The sequence below is a fragment of the Lepisosteus oculatus genome, chromosome 6 (assembly GCF_040954835.1).
Source record: "Lepisosteus oculatus isolate fLepOcu1 chromosome 6, fLepOcu1.hap2, whole genome shotgun sequence".
Classification (NCBI taxonomy): domain Eukaryota; kingdom Metazoa; phylum Chordata; class Actinopteri; order Semionotiformes; family Lepisosteidae; genus Lepisosteus; species Lepisosteus oculatus.
The window spans coordinates 39,473,526-39,491,862 of record NC_090701.1 but is presented as its reverse complement, the minus strand read 5'-3'; the positions used below and the strand labels follow the sequence as shown (position 1 = coordinate 39,491,862).

The window sequence follows — 18,337 nt, the reverse complement described above, 5'->3', positions numbered from 1 at the left end:
CAATTGTCGCAAAATACTTGCAATATTATATAACACAAATGCGGTACAGCAGGCATGAGCGAGTTTTCCTTGGTGCCACATTTTTAGCTTCAATATGATCATACATGTGTCTGCAGCCAAAAATAAAACCTATTGTACTTATCCTTCATATTAATTCACCTCATAACTACAGTTTGGCAATAGCTATTGCCAAACTGTAAATAGAAAGGCTTGGACTTTGCTATTCTAGTACTACTGGAGGACACTGTAGGACCCAGATTACAGTAGGTTATACTCAAGCAACCTGTTCTACTGAATACTCTCAACCAATTTCTCAAACCCAAATGAAAGTATTTACGATCTTGAGATTTGCTGCCTCACCATGCCGAAGACCCAAATATATTGCAATTTGTGCCTGCAAAGATCCAATTATTGAACCTTTGTGGGTTTTGCAAGTCAAATTGGCTTTGAGGTCCAAAAGCCCCCTCAAACTCCCCATGGTTACTAGACTTTGGAAACTCTTCCTTTAAAATACAGCCAGAAGAGGTCATGCACTGACCCAGAGATCTGATTGTCACAGCTTCACCTCCTCCTCTGCTGACCCCCAAAACACACGTCATCGGCGCCACTGAAGTATTCCCCACTTTTCTGTTCCAGGCCCCTGAACGGAGTTTTAGTCAGAAAGGAAACTCGTGTCGTTCGAACGTGTGGGGGAAGATCCACCGTAATGAGCCACAGACGAGTACAGACCCCAGCGACTGCCGTAACGCCATCACGTGGCACTGCGCTGTAGGTCCAATTAATTCTGCAGAGACCTGCCGAAATATTCTGGGTTTAGAAACCCGACGGGGGGAGGTGGATCAGACGGCCGCAAACCATACAACTATATTGACTGAAGTGGAGAAAAAAAAAAGCACAGAGTTTGTGTTTGTAAGGTTTCTTTATTCAGATTAGACAGCAATGTCACGAACGCAGTTAGTCGAGAAAATTACATTCAAAAATGTGCAGCTGACCATGCTCCCAATAACAGATAAACTTTCCAAACCAGTTTTTTTTTTACAATCAGTCTATATTATTTATATTTTCATAAAAAATTAAAATTAAAGTGATTTATCAGTTGCTACCACGCACCATCAAAGCATACATACTTCAATTACTGTTAGAAATTTGTACAATAGATCTCACTAGGCAATTTCTCACTCCAGCTGTACATATTTTCTGTATCTAATCGTAAAAAGGCCTATTGCAATTGTACCATCAATTCACCACAGGCCTACGCAATACTAATTCCAGTACCATGTTTTTTTTTTCTCTAAAAGTTTGAATTAGCCTTGGAAATAGGGAGAAAAGAAACAGAAAAATTGACCTTAAAAGAGGCAGAAAAGGACACACGGTATTTATCTGAATTGGTAATAAATCCTTGGCTGCTCCATCCAATTCCATTGTGGCCCAGCAAAAGAAAATACTTCCTATAGCTAAATGTGCGGCAATTAGATGTGTATTTAGGAACTGTTACAAAAGAAAAGAGGCCTACATCACTCATGGAACTATACATTTATGTACAAGACCTGGAAGAAGATTAAACCTTCCACATATTTACATCATAAACATTGGAGTTTTTCCATCACAGGTTTGACTATTTCAAGGTTTTTCAGTTTTATACTGTTTGGCTGGCACTATGCCCACAACATTAAGGGACCCAGAGAACCCCCTTCGTGAAACGTTAGCTCTGAAAATGCACGCCTATGCGATGAGTGGTCTCTGGGAGAGCAGATCACCCTTTAAGACGTTTGTTGCTACAACGATAACACCCATAAAATCTAACCAAAAGGTCTTTAGCTCTATGCAGAAGTCTCATGCCTGTAAGAGGTCACATCACATCCACATGTCCACACGTCCACAGGGTCTTGTTTCTTGTTTTCCTGTTTCAGGTCTTGTGTTTTCTGGGGTGCGTTATAGGCGTGTTTTCCTAAAGTGTTAGCCCACACATTTCCAGGTTATTCAAATCCATCAAATGGAGCACACTGAAACTCCCATTTCTAATACTGATACAACTGAATGTTCCTTGTCTGCAGATTTCTTTTGGGTGTACACAAGTGTGCAGATGCAGTTCCTTTAAATGAGTCTGTCAGCAGTCAGCATTTTACAAGACCGTGAAATGGTCTGTTTTCTTTAAAAAAAAAAGACCAAGTGAAAGAATAACCAAATTACTCTTCTACAGGATACTTGGCTCCTAATGATGTCTCATTTACGTAAGATTAAATAAACATGAACTTCCACTTATGCTGGTCAGCAGTAAGCCATCTTGAACTTGGAATCTGGCTCAAAGAGAGTCATTCAGATCCACGTGATTAGTGAAGATGGGTATAAATGTTCAGAGCTTTTACATATTCTCATGACCGGCAATTAGACCTTATTATCATCAATACTGGCCAGAAGAATCCAGTGTATACAAACTTATCCTGAACAGTCATTTGTCTTAACCAATGAAAAAAGGAACCATCCTTATTAACCCCACAGCTTTGTAGCTGCAAATGAACCAGTCAAAGTCCAGTCAGGTGAAAGCATCATAGGCTCATGAAGTAATGGCAATTCTACTTGCAGGAATGACAACCAAAAGAAAATATACACATAGCTTCAAAATGTTAAGTGCAAAGTCAACTAGTCTTTTGTTTTTCCTTTGTTTATTTCAATATATTTATATTGCGTGTTCCACAGCATATCTCACAGATGGAAGTTTTGACGTCTGCCATGGTATAGAGCTCGGCGAGACTGTCCTCTTTCACAAGCAGGTTTACCTGCTGAAAATGCTCTCGTACTCCAGCAAGATCAATTCTACAATCTGGTTCTGATACACCATGTGCACCGCGATGTTTCCAGTCTCTTTCTCCGGTCGCAACAGCGTAGGGCCGAACACTATAGCAACACTCTGAGTCGTCATGCGGTTCAGCTCCCCGTTGTCTATAACTCTGAAAAGAGAGAAACAGTTAAAAAATGACACGTTACTTTCCACGTGATGACAACACGCTGGGTTTCGCGTACTGGGATTAAATTTATCTACAAGGCAACTCATTTTCCTTCAAATAAGCTCCAATGAAGCCTTTTTAAATCCATGAACACACCGGTTTCACTGCAGAGCTAACGAAACACCATGGACAAGAGCAGAACGTATACTGTCAACGCTATGTTATGTAACTCCTCTTTGCTCACTGCGTCAGGACCCTGGGTCCCACAGACAGGATGTCAAGCAGAAGCAAAAAACACATTTCAGGTCTTGTATTAAAGCGCACATCATTTAAATGCAAATAGGGGCAGGGGAAATATCATTCCATACTTTTTTTAATCAAAAAAGAGGCACAAGTATTTTTAGTCGTGACCCGAAGTACTTGATACATTCAAACATTTATTCAGGTCAAACCAGGTGCTATATGTGCTACTGTGCCCTCAACCCGGTTGAAATACTGAAAACGTTAATGGTTAAGGGAAAAAAAAAATACATATTTGTCTGAAAAATGGCAACAGGATTACGTGACCTTTATTTTTTGGCCTTTCGTCGGGAGACTGAGAGGAAATTAAATTAAATTATGAGCACTGGAATGGACAGCCAATCCATAACTTCTGACTATAATGTAAATACAAGATAAGAAACATTAAAATAACCAGATGAAGATGTTAGAAATGTATCCCACAAACGCAGAGGAGTACAGCTCCGATCCTGGTGGGCCGTATTACTCCACAGACTAATGTAACCCAGGAAAGATGTGAAATTGGTCTAGTTACACCGATATTTAGATCAATTAGTTAAGAGATCTGGTGGAATGAAAGCCCGCAGACACTGTGGATCTACAGGCCTGGAACTGCACCTCTCTGCACTGACTCAACGTTCTCGAAACGAAGCCACATTAGAAAGACTTGCCTGCGAACCTTGTGAAATACCCATACCGCCGACAGTGCCGAGCTCTGTTTGACTGCTAATTAGCTGCACGTATCTAAGGCAGGGGAAGTCAGCCTTGGCACTTCCATTCCATGTCTTTCCTCCAGCTAATCCTTAATTAGAAGAGTGGCCTTTGACACCTGGGTTAATTAAGCAATTAAGGGCCAATTCAGTAATCTGCTAGTCCAAATCCTGTAATGGCACAGAATGGAGGTACCAAGACTACCACTGATCTATGGACACAAAGCTCTATCATTATTTATTTAAAATGGGCTCTGTGGGTTGTACTTCAGCTCAAACTGGAGAGTAAACTGCAGACTGGTTCTTAAGGCAGAGCTCTTCCCATAATAATGTGTCATGTTTGGACTCCTGGGCTGGGTGAAGTTTTTCCATTGTGTTTTCCCACAATCAGGAGGAACACCTGACCATCAACAATGTGCTCTCTCCTTCGTGCTCAGGGGGTTGTTATACCAAAGGAAAGTCCTTTGTTATATAAGGGAAACGTATACTGTACAGAAATTGAAGTGAATATTCACTGTTGAGGACAGACACAAATATTTCACCGTTCCTTAGCTAGCTCCATGTTTTTATATTTTTAACAATGTGCCGTAACACTGGGTGGGCATCAGGAAAGAAAATAGCATTTACAGCACAATGTGCTAGGACTGGAATTCATACTTCCTACATATTGATGCCATTCTTTATAAAAACAATGCAATGTGTTACAATGCAATCAAATCTTATATTACAGTGAGCCATTCTGGCTGGTAGATTGAAACTTGTCATAATTCCTTCTCAAAATCTATATTGTAGTAGTACAAAAATCAATTCTACAGCTTTGAGACGGGCATTAAGGTAATTTTACTTTTTTTAAAAGACAAACAGAGAAAATGATGAGTCGTACAGCTGTCTCACCTTCTCCAGTCAATCAGAGGTGAGATCTCCCTGTTGCTGCTGGCTTTATACAAATTAAACTCACAGTTTTGGCAGGAATATTCCAGTCTATCTAATTGAAAAGCCTAATTACACAGGACATTTGTTCAAACACTTCAGTCACCCCTGAGTGTCAATCTGCATGCTCAATATGTCACTGAAACTGCTGCTGCACAGAGGGGGGGGGGGTAGACGCACTTGAAATAGCAGGTAATAAAACATCACTCATTAGAGTCAAACCCCAATTACAGCTGGGCTTACAAGACATCATAAGCAGTCAGATTGATGGGCCAACTAACAGGAGCTTTTATCAAACATTTTTCCCCCACCTGTACATCTACTGTATATGACTGTTAGAAAGGCATGGACCTTGTGTGTTTCCCCATTATCCAGACGGCTCTTTCTCTACCTTAGCAAAGCAGACAAGGCAAGTCTTTAGAAGAACAAGTGCAAACCATTATACAATTAAAATGGGCACACCAAGATCTAAGCAAGTCGATGGTGAGCGTGATAATATTTTACTCATTTTTGACAGAGACGTCTCTGTCTTTTAACAGCATGACCCCGACTCTGTAATTATTTATGGCGCTTTGCAAAATTCTTCTGTCAAGTTAATCTTCCACTGTCTGGGAGGATCACCCTTTATAAGGGACACCACAACAGGCTTCTTCTGAACCTTAATACATCTTTCTGCTTCTCTCTGCTAAAAAAATACATGATTATCTGCAGTTTTCACTGGATTCTGATTTAAGCAGTGTTCTGCTGCTTCAGTGATTCCAAGAGAATTCTGGGAATATCTTAAATGCTTTACCCATTGGTAGGCAGATACAATTTCACCTGCCATGCCTCTCTGATCAGTACTTCTACAAAAACTCGCAGTGAAGACTGATGACCATTCCAATTCTGCACATGCCTGCACATGCCTGTACTAGAGAAGAGAATATTTCGGTGCGATCGCAACAGCATCTGTACCATATGCATTAGCAGCACTGCCAAACAAACTTTTCCATATATCCTTACACAAACTTGAAAACTGGAATTGCTTTGAGAGAGGTCTGTGGGACTCGAAAGACAAATTCTATCTCCTGAAGGAACATTTGGGTCGTATAATCTGGGAAGGTCAAAGCATTAAAAAGTAAAAGGTGAAACAAAGATTTGGATTAACTTGTTTATGTGAACAACTCATAACATGCAAAACACAGGTGTGCTCTCCTGCACAGATTTTAAATAACCAGGAGGTGACAGGTTGGGCTCAAAGCAAAAGTTGAATACAGAGCCTATATATATGCAGATTTCTTAGTAAAGAACGACAGACAAGTGAGTTTGGGGAAATGATGTTTCACAGGTTCAAGATACAGGACAGCCAATGGCATCAAATCACAAAATGTGTGTAAGGCTGTGGTTTGGACAAAGTTTTTTCCAGGCAAAGTTGAAAGCCATTTGGGGCACGTCTTCTCTAGATTTCAACCCTCTAGAATTCACTAAAAACTTTTTTTAAAAAGTATCGGGCTCTCTACAGTCTACACTTCTTTATATCTTCCATTAGGTCAACTTGGAGAAATAAATACACTTACCTTCTGAGGTGCTTAAAGAGAACTTGCATGGTATCCTGGTTTGGTTTTGGCAACTGCTTAATTAAGTCTTTTATTGAATGTACTCGCTGTTTGTAGTCTGGACATTCTGAAAGAGACAAAAAATATATTAACCTCAAAGATAGTACTTTTACTTGAAAATGTATGGTGCCACCTTGTGGACAAGGATAGAATTGGAGGGAAAAACATTAATTTGCATTTTAAAACAAGAAATCCCCCAGTAAGACAATAATGTATGAACTGTAGTCAGACATCCAAGTGATGTAAAATACTTCATCCAGAAAAGGGTACTTCCAAGAATCCTATCATGCTTTGATATGAACAGTGATCCGTAGTTTATTATTACAAATGCAAAAAACACATTAACCTACAAATGTCCTTTGTAGTTTTATTTTACAATTCAGCCCAAAGTTCTTTACAATGAGGCAGGGGAGCAGACTAGGCACAGTGAGAAACTGCGTCACCAAATAAATTAAGGTCCCCTGACACCATACTGCTGGCTTGGACATTCTGATCCAGAGTAAGGACTGTCACTGTCTGGTTCACAAATATCACTTCTAGCAGCAACGTTTCCATAGAGGTCTCCCGTCCCAGCACTGACCAAGCCCAACCTTGTTTCGCTGAAGGCGGCAATGCTGATTCCTACACTCCCTAAACATCGGTTGGGTATTTGCCCTCAGTAAACACTCCTGCCCGTGCACACTCACTGATAGCGCTGACAAAGTCTTCAAAATAGGCGTGTGTGAAGAGAGGCTCTGGCAGCTCCCTGAAGAACATCTTCAGAGCTCCGGTGGTGACGTGTATGTCCTCCCACTTGCTGTCTTCCAAATTCACCTTTTCATCTGAGGAAGAGAGGCAGGAACATGAGACGGGCCCATCGCAGACCGGCTGGTTACAGGGGACGATCACAGCCACAGCCAAGGTAACATGACACAGCACGTGACGCTGCCATTATGGAATGGGACGCTGCTTGGCACAATAAAGCCGTAACCTTTGAAATGCAGGTTTTGTGAACTGGACACAAAGTCTGCACTGAGAACTCCTGTGGCTCAATCTCCACAATGACAGATGGGAAGAAGAGAGAAGCTGCATCTTAAATGTTAGAAATTGAGCAATCATAATTCCTATAAATCCTCACACTTATCTAGCGCATTCATGTACACTCCACTCAAAGTGCTTTACAGGTAATGGGGACTCCCCTCCACCACCGCCGGTGTGCAGTCCCGCCTGGATGATGCGCCAGTCTGCTCACCACACACCAGATAAGAGTGGGGAGGAGTGATGAAGCCAATTCATAGATAGGGATTATTAGTAGGCCATGATTGGTAAACTCCAGGGGGAAATTTGGCCAGGGTTAACACCCATATACTTTTTTCAGAAACGTCCCAGGATTTTTAATATCCGTGGAGTCAGGACTCAAGTTTTCCGTGTCATCTGAAAGACGGCGGCTTTTTTTTTTAAATCTAGTGTCTGTCACTATAATGGGGCATTAGGACCCACACAGACAACAGGGTGAGCTTAGTTTTTGCCAGGAGGTCTCTCATCCAGGTACAGACCAGGCCCACACCTGCTGAGCTTCAGTGGGTTGCCAGATGTAAGTTGCAGGGTGATATAGCTGCTGGTTAAGGTTGATCAAGTATAAAAACAAAACAGATGATAGAGAGAGCATATGCAAGATTTCTCTGAACGTTACAGAAATTGGGCAGATTGTGTTGCGCATAATGCCATAATCCCTTATATTTGGCTTTGCTCACAAATGAAATTATGAAATGTCATAGAATATATATTTTAATATAATTTAATAGAAGTATATAACATTGAATTAAAATAACTGCTCAAATTTCATAGAGGGAGTCACACCATACATCGGTAGCCTGGAGGCTTGTTAAATGCCGAGCGAAAGATGTGAAAGGCCTATGCAGAAGCTCAGGGTGATGAAGCATTTAATGTTGCCCTGTAAACAGCCGATCAAGACCACTTTCAAGAATTTGTCACAAGTGTAATGTGGAATGTGGAAATTAACAAATGCAAGTCCTTTTCCATGCAAGGTTTCCTTTATTAAAGTTATCATTTTTGTGCCCTGCACGTTTCTCAGGATAGTTTCAAAATTCCAACCAGACGTAATAGTCGGTTCAACCCATAAGTACCTCAGAACCAATCACTAAGATGAGAGAAACCTAGAAGAGAAAAATGCCTCATGAAAGTTGAAACTTACCATGATTCACAGCAAATCGTAACTTCTGTATCACAGCCAGGTTTCCACTAACTCTGTACAACCCATCGACACTTAAACCTGAAAAAAAAAAACACATTTGAGGATATAACCAGCAAAAGAGAATTCTGTTTTAAGGTTACACAAAGAATCATGACACATTTGCAGCAATCAGACAAAATTTTGTCTCTGTTTTACTGCATCAACCCTATTAGTGAACAAACCTTTATTTTCAACATGGTCAATGCACATCTTGACAAAGTTTGGCACCGTAGTGTTTTCCCTCTGACAGAGACTGGTCAGACTGCAGCCAAACACTTGATCTGTTTTAAAGAAGAGAAAAACACATTGGACAATTCAGAACAAACCAAGTACACTGACTTTATCCATATTCAAGTTTGGTCATTCCTATTTCACACTTTATCAAAGCAAAGGTAGCAATGCCATTAATTCACAATGTAAAGAACGTTCCATCTAACTAGACGACTAGATCTTTTAAATGGAATAAACAAAGTCAAGCTCAAGCATTTTAACATGCTGAGGAGATTAAAACTGTATTCATTCCACAGACAAAAAAAAAAATCAATAAATTGCTTTGTGAACAGCTGTGCAAACAGTACAACACAGATCCTAAAGAAGAAATAATCACAGAAGAAGCTTGCGCAAATTCCTTCTGTCTTAATTTCCTTATGTAACCCTTGATATCTCCAGGATATTTCCAACTTTCATGACACAATATTGTGTCGTGAAACCCAACACTATTTATCTGAACGTCACCACATCTTATTCAGATCAGAAATTCAGACCTAAACCTCTGTGCATCTTAGTCGTTTTCTTATACCGAAACATTTATTCTCAGACTGTTCCAATTTGTAATCAGGGAGAGTAAATAAACTAAGCTGTTGTTGCTCAGGCCCTGGCATGAGCACAGGAGGGTTAAGGTCTGCACATGCCCTCCTGCAGAAGGAGCACCGCGAGAGTCGCTCGCCGTGGAGCTCCCGGTCATTCACCGCCCAAGAGGAACGGTCAGTGAGGGGTGATGCAGCTCATAGAGGCAACAGTGTGGGCTCTTTTAGCCCTGGCAGCTCTCTGTGTTAGCTAACGACACTGCCCAAAACTGGACCAGCAACGTCTACGCTTCTGGACTCGCTCCTCTTCAGCTGTGCCTCTCTCTGCGGCTTTTCTGTCTGAGCTTTTAACATTTTTTTTTAAACCCAGAACTCAAGTTGAACATTTCCAGAGTGCTGCTTTATACTGGGGCTCCCTGTACACATCTGCTGAGAGACAGACATTTCAAAAACACTAAACGTGTGAAACCGCTGTGACCTGTTCCTTTCGCCTCACCCTTAATGTAGCCCTTGTCTCGCACTGCTTGAAGTGTGGGCCGGCGAGTGAGAAACTTCCTCAGTTTAACTCTGGTTTTCTTCTGGTCTGAAGAATCCATGCTGGTTGAGGTTTTCATCACTGTAACACAAAGAGACGCAAAGATGGAAACAAGCGTTTTACCACCATCGGCCTTTTCCTCACAAAAAGGAGGTTGAGCACAGACATACCAGGGAGCACATAGCTTCACATCCTGCGGTTAAAAGATTGTTAATATTTGCCTGACCGCTTAGTTCTGGCCATGTTAATATAGTTAGTCCATGTTTCTATTGCCAGTAAAACTCAATGCACAGAGACTGCTTCCAAAACCTAATCTTTTCCTAGACCATTCCCTTAACTTTCAGTTCCTGAATTAAGCTCAGATATTCTTAGCACAAACATCAGGTTATTCACTTTGGGGAAGAAAAAAAACAACAGAAAATGAAGAAGCTAACAAATCATTTCTACTCATTTTGCTTCAGAATTTGCTGAGATGCAAAAAGATGACCCAGGTAGCTTTGGAGTGTTTACTGACAGACTAATATAAACACTTACCAAAGTGGGGGAAAGTTTAATGTGGCATAGCCAGGAATCTTATATGTGGAGTGACAGGGACACCTACAGGGGCAGTATTGTTAAATGATATTTGCCTTCTAAAATAGGATGTTCTACTTGAAGGTGGTCTACTGTTCTTCTCTGCACCAGTTACACCAGTAACCCCTGTTTCACACAAAAATCTTGTGCGACATTCACTGAGCTGCACGGAACCACTCTGCAATGATCCGCTACATATTTGCTGACACTAACTGTTCACACTATTGGGTACAGTTACACTCTTAAAAAACATTTAAAGATGCAAATGTAGAAAAGAATTTAAGACAATGTGGGATTTTAGGTTATGGCTTAAATGGGGTGGTGCCAGGGTGGCAAGGCCATATTCAGGGGTGGAAACTACTACCACATGCCACCCCCAAATCTTCCAGACAACCATCTCATCTGTGAAGCAGGTTGGAGGTAATGTCTTGGCCCAGGCACGCATGTCTGTTGCACTGCTCTCAGCTGATGATGGAAGCAAAATGAGTTCTATGTGCTCACTGGGAGAGAAAAAAGTGGAAAATCTCATGTCCGTGGCCAGGTCCCCTCTATATTTTTAAACCCAACTGAGTATGTGGTTTATGTGCTGAAGAACAATTTGAAGAGCTAAATAAATAGGCAAAACCTCAAAATGGCTGCAGCAAGGCATCACACAAGTTTATACAAAGAATTCGTTGAGCTTAATCGGTCATTGACTTTATGTAGTTATGAAGGAACAAGTTAGAGGTTTATTCCATGCTGAAAAGAGAAAAGAGAAGAAAGGAAACAACGTTTTAGCTGTGGAGCCTTCTTTGGGTGTGAGAAAGCTCCACAGCCGAAACGCTGTTTCCTTTCTTCTCATTTCAGCATGGAATTAACCTTTAACTTGTTCCTTTGCAGCCTACGCATGCTCACGCAGCTACCCACCTGAACTACTTCATGTAATTATGGCCTCAAAGGGATATGCAACCAAATACTGAGGTTTATAAGTGAATTTAAGAGTCTTGATACTTAAAATCAAATCAAAATTGTCATGTAAAATCATTGGGGTGAACACAAAATATGTCTGGTGCTAATATGAGCCAATGTATGCATGGCATTAACCAAAAATAAGTATATATTATTGAATTAAGCATATTAAATTCATAAGGAACAAGTAATAGGTTTATTCCATGCTGAAAAAAAGAAGAAAGAGAACACAACGTTTCGGCCGTGGAGCCTTCTTCAGGTGTGAAGCCTTCAGGTGTGAAGGTTCTTCAGGTGTGGAGCCTTCTTCACCTGAAGAAGGCTCCACGGCCGAAACGTTGTGTTCTCTTTCTTCTTTTTTTCAGCATGGAATAAACCTATTACTTGTTCCTTTGCAGCCTACGCATGCTGACGCAGCTACCCACCTGAACTATTAAATTCATAGTTCTAAATGCAAATAGCTTGACAGTAAAACAATAAGAGTTTTGACCTCTGCTGTCCCAGTCATTTGGAGGACACTGTAATTCCCAAAATGTTGGACTGTATTTGAGCAACATTTGAGTGTATGGAAACAGTTCCTGGTCACGATCCCTGTTGTTTTTGCCTCATTGTCTTTCTGCAGAAAACAGAGACGTTGGAGTAAAGCAGAGCCACCCTCCCCATGCTGAAACGGCTCTCACCTCGTCCTTTCTTGGAGTCTCTGTGCTCTTTGTCCTTGTCCTTCTCCTTGTCCTTCTCTTTGTCCTTGTCCTGCTTCTCTGGCCGGGGGGACTCTGGCATGTCCTCCTCGATGGCTTCATCCGACTCCCAGGCCTGCACAGCACCGAGAGCAGGGTTATCAGAAGGCTTACCTGAAAGAACCAGCTTGTACCACCTGCACTTCACTGTCACCTCTTCGCCTCCCTGCTGCCCGTGCTGTGAAGTCAATTCTATATGATCAAGCTGCATTTCTTCTGTTCATTTTAAGGAATGAAAAGGTATCCGGACAGCAAGAGAATCGGACAATACTTGTCGAAGGCAAAGGCAAAGAAACGAGGGGGACAGTAAAAGGAGCACCACAGAGGTGCTTGCCCACATCAGGTCTGAAATGTCACCTTCCAAAAATATTTTCAGAGGCTGCTGCTGCCGGAACAATGATCTAGCAAGACAAATTTAAACTGAATCGGAAACAGTGAATCATGAAGAGTGTTTACACAAACATTACATTTACAAGGAGCTCTAGTATAATATACCTTCTAATTAGGATAAATAAATCGCCCCAATCTGCAGGATAATCTAATCAATTAATCTACCAATTATGTAAATGTTATGACGGTACTTTATATTTGTGATTATATTTCTATTTATTTGTGGTGTACAAAATACTCCCCCTAGTGTTTGTTTAACAAATCGGTTCCTTTTTTGATGTCAAGAAGAAAGAACTGTTGCATTTTGTTGTATAATGTATTAATAGGAGTGACAACATGCGAGTTCGTCAGCTCAACAAGAATGGTAATTGAGTAGTTTCTTCTATCCCTTGTGTGAGAACAGTCCTTTGTGTTGCACAGCAGAAAGCTCAGTAAAACCATTGTTTTTGCATAAAATGAAAGCAATTCAAGTTTCTTATCCTAAAGTGTACATTATTATAAAACAAAAATTCAGTAAAAACAAAAATCTGTTAATAATGTACAGATCTGTGCTAAATAACACTGTTACATTGTACAGCAGTCGCACAGCAATAGAAAGAAAATCCCATTAATTCACAATTTGACAGTAACAGAATACTATACATTCTTCCTTTCATTCATTTACTATTTGCTCACGCTGCTAATATGGGATGATAAGGGAAATCTCGAAGTTGCCAACGTCATGCGTTTCTGCTACAGTGATGGTAGTGTTCCAACTGCTTTGCAGGGTAGCAGGAGAGTCGGACCCGATCCTGACAAGCAATGAGTGCAAGGGACCCTGAACGGGATGCCAGTCCATCACAGGGCACACGCACCAGAGCCAATTTTCCTCAGACACCAATTCACCTACCAGGAAACCAGAGGAAACCTGGAGGAAACCCATCCAAACATGGAGAGAATATTACAACCCCCACACGGATTGTCTCCCAGGGCAGGGAGTGAACCCTGGACCCCGGCGCTCGGAAGGCAGCAATGCGAACCATCGCGAACACAAATCGGCAAACTAACGGTCAGCGACGCCACCGACTGGGGAGACGTGGGGCTCCGGCAGAAGCCTTTTTTTCTACAAAAGCCCAGGATAAAGGCCTGAAAATCGTACCTGCCTTTTATTTAAACAGCCAAATGTTTAGAGCAGTGAGTTTGACTGCTGCTTAAGTAGAAAACAAAATGGCTACCATCACAGCACGAGAGGCGAGTTCAGTGAAACATTTTTTTGTTCTACTCCATGACGACGGCATGCATTCCTCTTGAGGGTCGGACAAAGCCGCATTTTGCTCTTGGCTTTTTAATCCAGACCCTGAGGACGCCAGGACACAAAGAGCTGCTTTTCTGCCCCGATGAGTGACTTTACAGCACCCCCTCTACCAGCTGGGTCTGCCCTCGAGACGCCTGTGACTGCGCGACATACCCAAGACTTGATATTTGAGTTAAGCACAGTAGACCCTTTGCCATGAGAGTGTGTGCTCTTCGTCTGTTGCTTATAAATAAATGCTAAATTCACATTTAAGCTGGTACACCTGCTAAATCCCTGTGAGAGATGATGCCAGCAGCTATATCATCCTGCAGTTCACAACTGGCAGCCCACTGAAGCTCAGCAGGTGTGAGCCTGACCAGTACATGGATGGGAGACCTCCTGGGAAGGGGGAGGTTGCTGCTGAAAGAGGCGTTAGTGGGGCCAGTATGGGGTGCTCACCCTGCGGTCTGTGTGGTTCCTAATGCCCCAGTATAGTGAAGGGGACACTATACTGCAAAAAAACAGGCACTGTCAGGTGAGGTGTAAAATTGATTCTGTGGTCATTCAAAATCCCAAAGTATTCCTCGAAAAGAGTATGGGTGTTAACCCTGGTGTCCTGGCCAAATTTCTCGTTCATCACTCGTTTCTCCTCCACACTGAGAGCTGATGTGTGGTGAGAGTACTGGTGCACTTTGGCTTCTGTTGCAACAATCCAAGTGGGGCTGCACATTTGTGATGGTGGTGGAGAAGAGTCCCCATTACCTGTAAAGCGCTTCGAGTCCTAAAAAAGCACCATATAAGTCTAAGAAATTATTATTAGCACTGTAGAAAGAGGTGTTACCAAATTAAACACGACTAAATTGTCACCAAGCTTACACACAGATACATATACATACGATGACACTTACATGGGTGCTTATCGTCTCTGCCAGTGCTTTGTACCAGTCGGTGATAACGCTGTCGTTCTCGGACTGAATCAAGAGCTCGGTTCCTTGACGGGTTTTCAGCTGACAAGAAAAAACAAATTTCGAGATAACCAGATCTGAAAGCGTAGCCTCGCACTCTGAAGTGTACTCTGGAAGGAGCACAGTTAAACTGTAGGCATTTATACTGCATTTATATGTACGCGAGAACACATTTCTGCAGCGGATATGGTTTTTGCTTTTCCTGATGTTTCCAACGTGTCACCAGTGCTTCTCCTATACAATATTAAGTCAGTGGAAAATGGCGGAATTAGTCAGCGGAATTACCATAAAACCAAAAGGTTAAACAGGCATTACTTTCTAATAATAAACCTTCATCTTATAGCACCTTTAAAAAGCACATTACAAACAGAGTCAAGAAGACAATGCAGCCATATAACAACATAAAAATCTTCCTCAAAAAGTATTAAGGCTAGACTTCAAATGCACCTAATGCGCAAACTCCCCGATTTCTTTTGAGATGTTGCTCCCGAGCTGTGAAGATACAAAAGGCCTTGAATCCCAGTCACATCTGACCAGGTGACATGACCCAGGTTCAAATCAGTGATTAACTAGCTCAATTAACAAGGTTTGATTTAAACCATTTAAGCACAGTACCACAGATGTCCAACAAACAGGATGTTGTGATTTCCATTAAAGAGTATAGAATTCTCTTTAAACAGTGCACCACAAATATTGTCATATTGTCATGAGATCATTAGCAGCTTTAGCAAGAATGACTACAAGTACTTGGGACTGGTCATAAGACAAAAACCTGAGTTGAGGCAAATGCTGTGACACCATTTATAAAATCAGCCAACAAAGACATTTCTTTCTAAAAAACTAAAGTAGGCAGAACCATCCTAACACTTTTCTACAAGTCTTTTACTGAACGTTTCTTAACATACTGTTTAACTTGCTGGTTTGGAAACATCAGTACTATTGATTGGAATAGGCTGGAAAGACTAGTCAAACTCAAGTATCCTGTACAAACAGAGGGTGCCAAAGAAAGGAAAATGTATCATGGATTGTGTCTCTCACTCACTCCACTGTGAGTTCACACTTCCCCAGTCTGGGAGACACCTTTGTGTCCCCAGGTGTAAGACTAATAGACACATGAAATCTCTCATCCCCACTGCAATATCTTTCAAGCAATGTATCGTAACTATCTTTACCCTTATCCTGCTGTAACATTGTAGCATGTTGGTTTGTAAAGGTTTGTCTGTCATTGTGTTATGTTGGGAGTGTGCTGTAAAAAAACTATTTCCCGATGGGACAACAAAGCTTAAATTACAATTGAAAAAGCTTTCAGCGAAATGTTCCCTTTCAGAATTAACCATACATTTTTCAATGGAAATCTACTGCAAATTCCCAATCCTCAATCTTAAACTGACAGTGAAATACCAGCCTCATCCTGACAAGAAACTCTGGTAAGTACTAACAATGAATGAATACTTTCAACTAGACTACTCTGTGATCTCAGCATCAAATAATTACTACAAGAACTTTTGGACAATAATGAGATAGTGGGATATTCTTTTCCTTCTTTCTTACAGATCTGTTAGTTTGTGTTGTATTCAAAGATGACTTTAGTCTACAATTTAGTTCTACAATTTTATTGTTGTTTATGAAAATCCCACTTTTCTTAATTTTAGACAAATTTGTTCCACAAACGGAACAAGAGGATTTAAGCAGTTCAAAGACACTGAACTAATGATTTTGTTTTACGGGGGCACAACATGTGTCACATTCTGTAAAACAGTGTAATTGACACACAAGTATCTTAAAACGGAATATGCAATTAAAAAGTAGAAAATGTAAGGAAGGATAAAGACATTCTAAAAATGTTCCTACCACAAAGAACAATGCAAATCATTAAGTGCAACATCAAATGATTATTACAACAGCAAGAGAATATCAACTAGTCCACCACAATCACAACAGCTGAAATTACCTACTTCACCATGAAGTGCCATTATTCTTCCTGTTTAACAAACTTCAGTTCTTACACAATGAGAAAAAAAATGCAAACCACTCAATTAAGAGAAAAAACAGAAGCAACCTACTCTGAAACGGCAGATAATAAAACTTTCCACGCAGTTTAGGATTAGAGCACTAGAGGGTGCCGAAGTGCAATTTAAAAATAATCAGTGCTTCAGTAAAATACAAAAAAACCTCAGAAAACAACCAATTCAGGAAAACAACCTCAAGACATGTCATTGTTTTTCCCTTCAAAAGACCAAATCATGTAATACTTGAAATACGTTTTCCTGTGTCTGACAGCCTCTACTTCCAGCAGTACTGAAAGAAAAGAAGGACATTTTTGAAAGGGGTCTTTACCTCAATGACGTGTTTCTTGCTGGATTTGTCTTTCGAAGCCCAATCCACAGAAGCCCCTCTGAGGTCCACAGTGAACTCAGGCTTGGACTGATTACCACCAAACTTCTGAAGGGAAAAAACATAATTAACCACACACAGATTTACAGAACAGCTGGGGAGGGGGGAGTCAATAAAATGCCACACACCAACTAAACCTTAAAAAGAAAAATTTCCCAGTTGATCGCATGGGATATATTTATTGTCCACAGGGTATGAATTATGCACACAGATGGCATCCGGCAGGTAGCCCTTTCGAGCTCACTCTGGAAGTGAAAATAGCTGACACCGATGCCTTCGGCCGCACCTCTCCCAAGAGCAATGCAGCTGGCACAATGAAGCACCTTCCCAATAGCCACGCAGGCCCATGCTCCTTTGCTCCCATCCACCCAACCTCACCACCACCAAGCTGTCCCCTGATACCCTCTCCGAGAAAACCCGTATCCAGTTGCTCCAGCACTCGGCAGTCACAGCGTTCCTTAGGCATGCTTAGGCATGCTCAGCCCATAAACGAGCCCAGCATCTCCACCAAGGAACAATCCAACTGGAGAACGCTGGAGCAGTGCAAGGACCCACGGCAGAAATGGCCACCTTATACACAAAACTCAAGGCATTTCTTAAGCTTTTCTTCCCTTTTTTGATTCGAGACAACTTAGGAGCAGATAAAAGTGATAACCTTCAATATAAAGTCCTCTGTCTAAAGGCCACCTGTTCCTGATGTCCACCAAAACCACAACCACAAAACCACAACTGCTAATAACTGTTCCCTGTGTGATGCCTTTCCTGCTTTAATCAGATGGATCAAAATTTAAAAAAACTAAAATGCCATCTGACTTTCAAAAGTCCACTCCTCAAACCTATTGCTTACCTCATCAGTAACTTGAGACAAAATTCATGTTAAACTTAGGGACTTTGATTTGCCCTGCATCTTTTACCACTATAGTGATTTCCTGACACTCTTAAGTGATTTTTAAGGACAATTACTTTTTTGAACATTAACTCAAAAGTTACATCACTATTATAGCCAATGCCTGAATGACATTTATAG

At 41.2% G+C, this 18,337-nt stretch overlaps 1 protein-coding gene across 17 annotated transcripts in view; it reads right to left on the bottom strand.

Moving 5' to 3' along the window:
• Positions 1-900: 900 nt before the first annotated feature.
• Positions 901-18,337, bottom strand: part of arhgap12b (Rho GTPase activating protein 12b) — an 89,989-nt gene continuing 72,552 nt past the window's right edge. For 11 of the 17 annotated variants that reach the window (XM_015354001.2, XM_015354005.2, XM_015354010.2 and 8 more), the window contains 9 exons: positions 17,254-17,358; positions 14,860-14,958; positions 12,232-12,364; positions 9,995-10,114; positions 8,875-8,973; positions 8,654-8,731; positions 7,146-7,280; positions 6,421-6,526; positions 901-2,948 (listed from right to left, as the gene is read on the bottom strand). In XM_015354001.2, coding sequence (XP_015209487.2) covers positions 2,774-2,948; positions 6,421-6,526; positions 7,146-7,280; positions 8,654-8,731; positions 8,875-8,973; positions 9,995-10,114; positions 12,232-12,364; positions 14,860-14,958; positions 17,254-17,358 — 1,050 coding nt within the window. In that variant the 3' untranslated portion in view covers positions 901-2,773. The remainder of the gene's footprint in view (positions 2,949-6,420; positions 6,527-7,145; positions 7,281-8,653; positions 8,732-8,874; positions 8,974-9,994; positions 10,115-12,231; positions 12,365-14,859; positions 14,959-17,253; positions 17,359-18,337) is intronic. The other 6 variants (XM_015354003.2, XM_015354008.2, XM_015354016.2 and 3 more) reach the window with 1 other exon arrangement.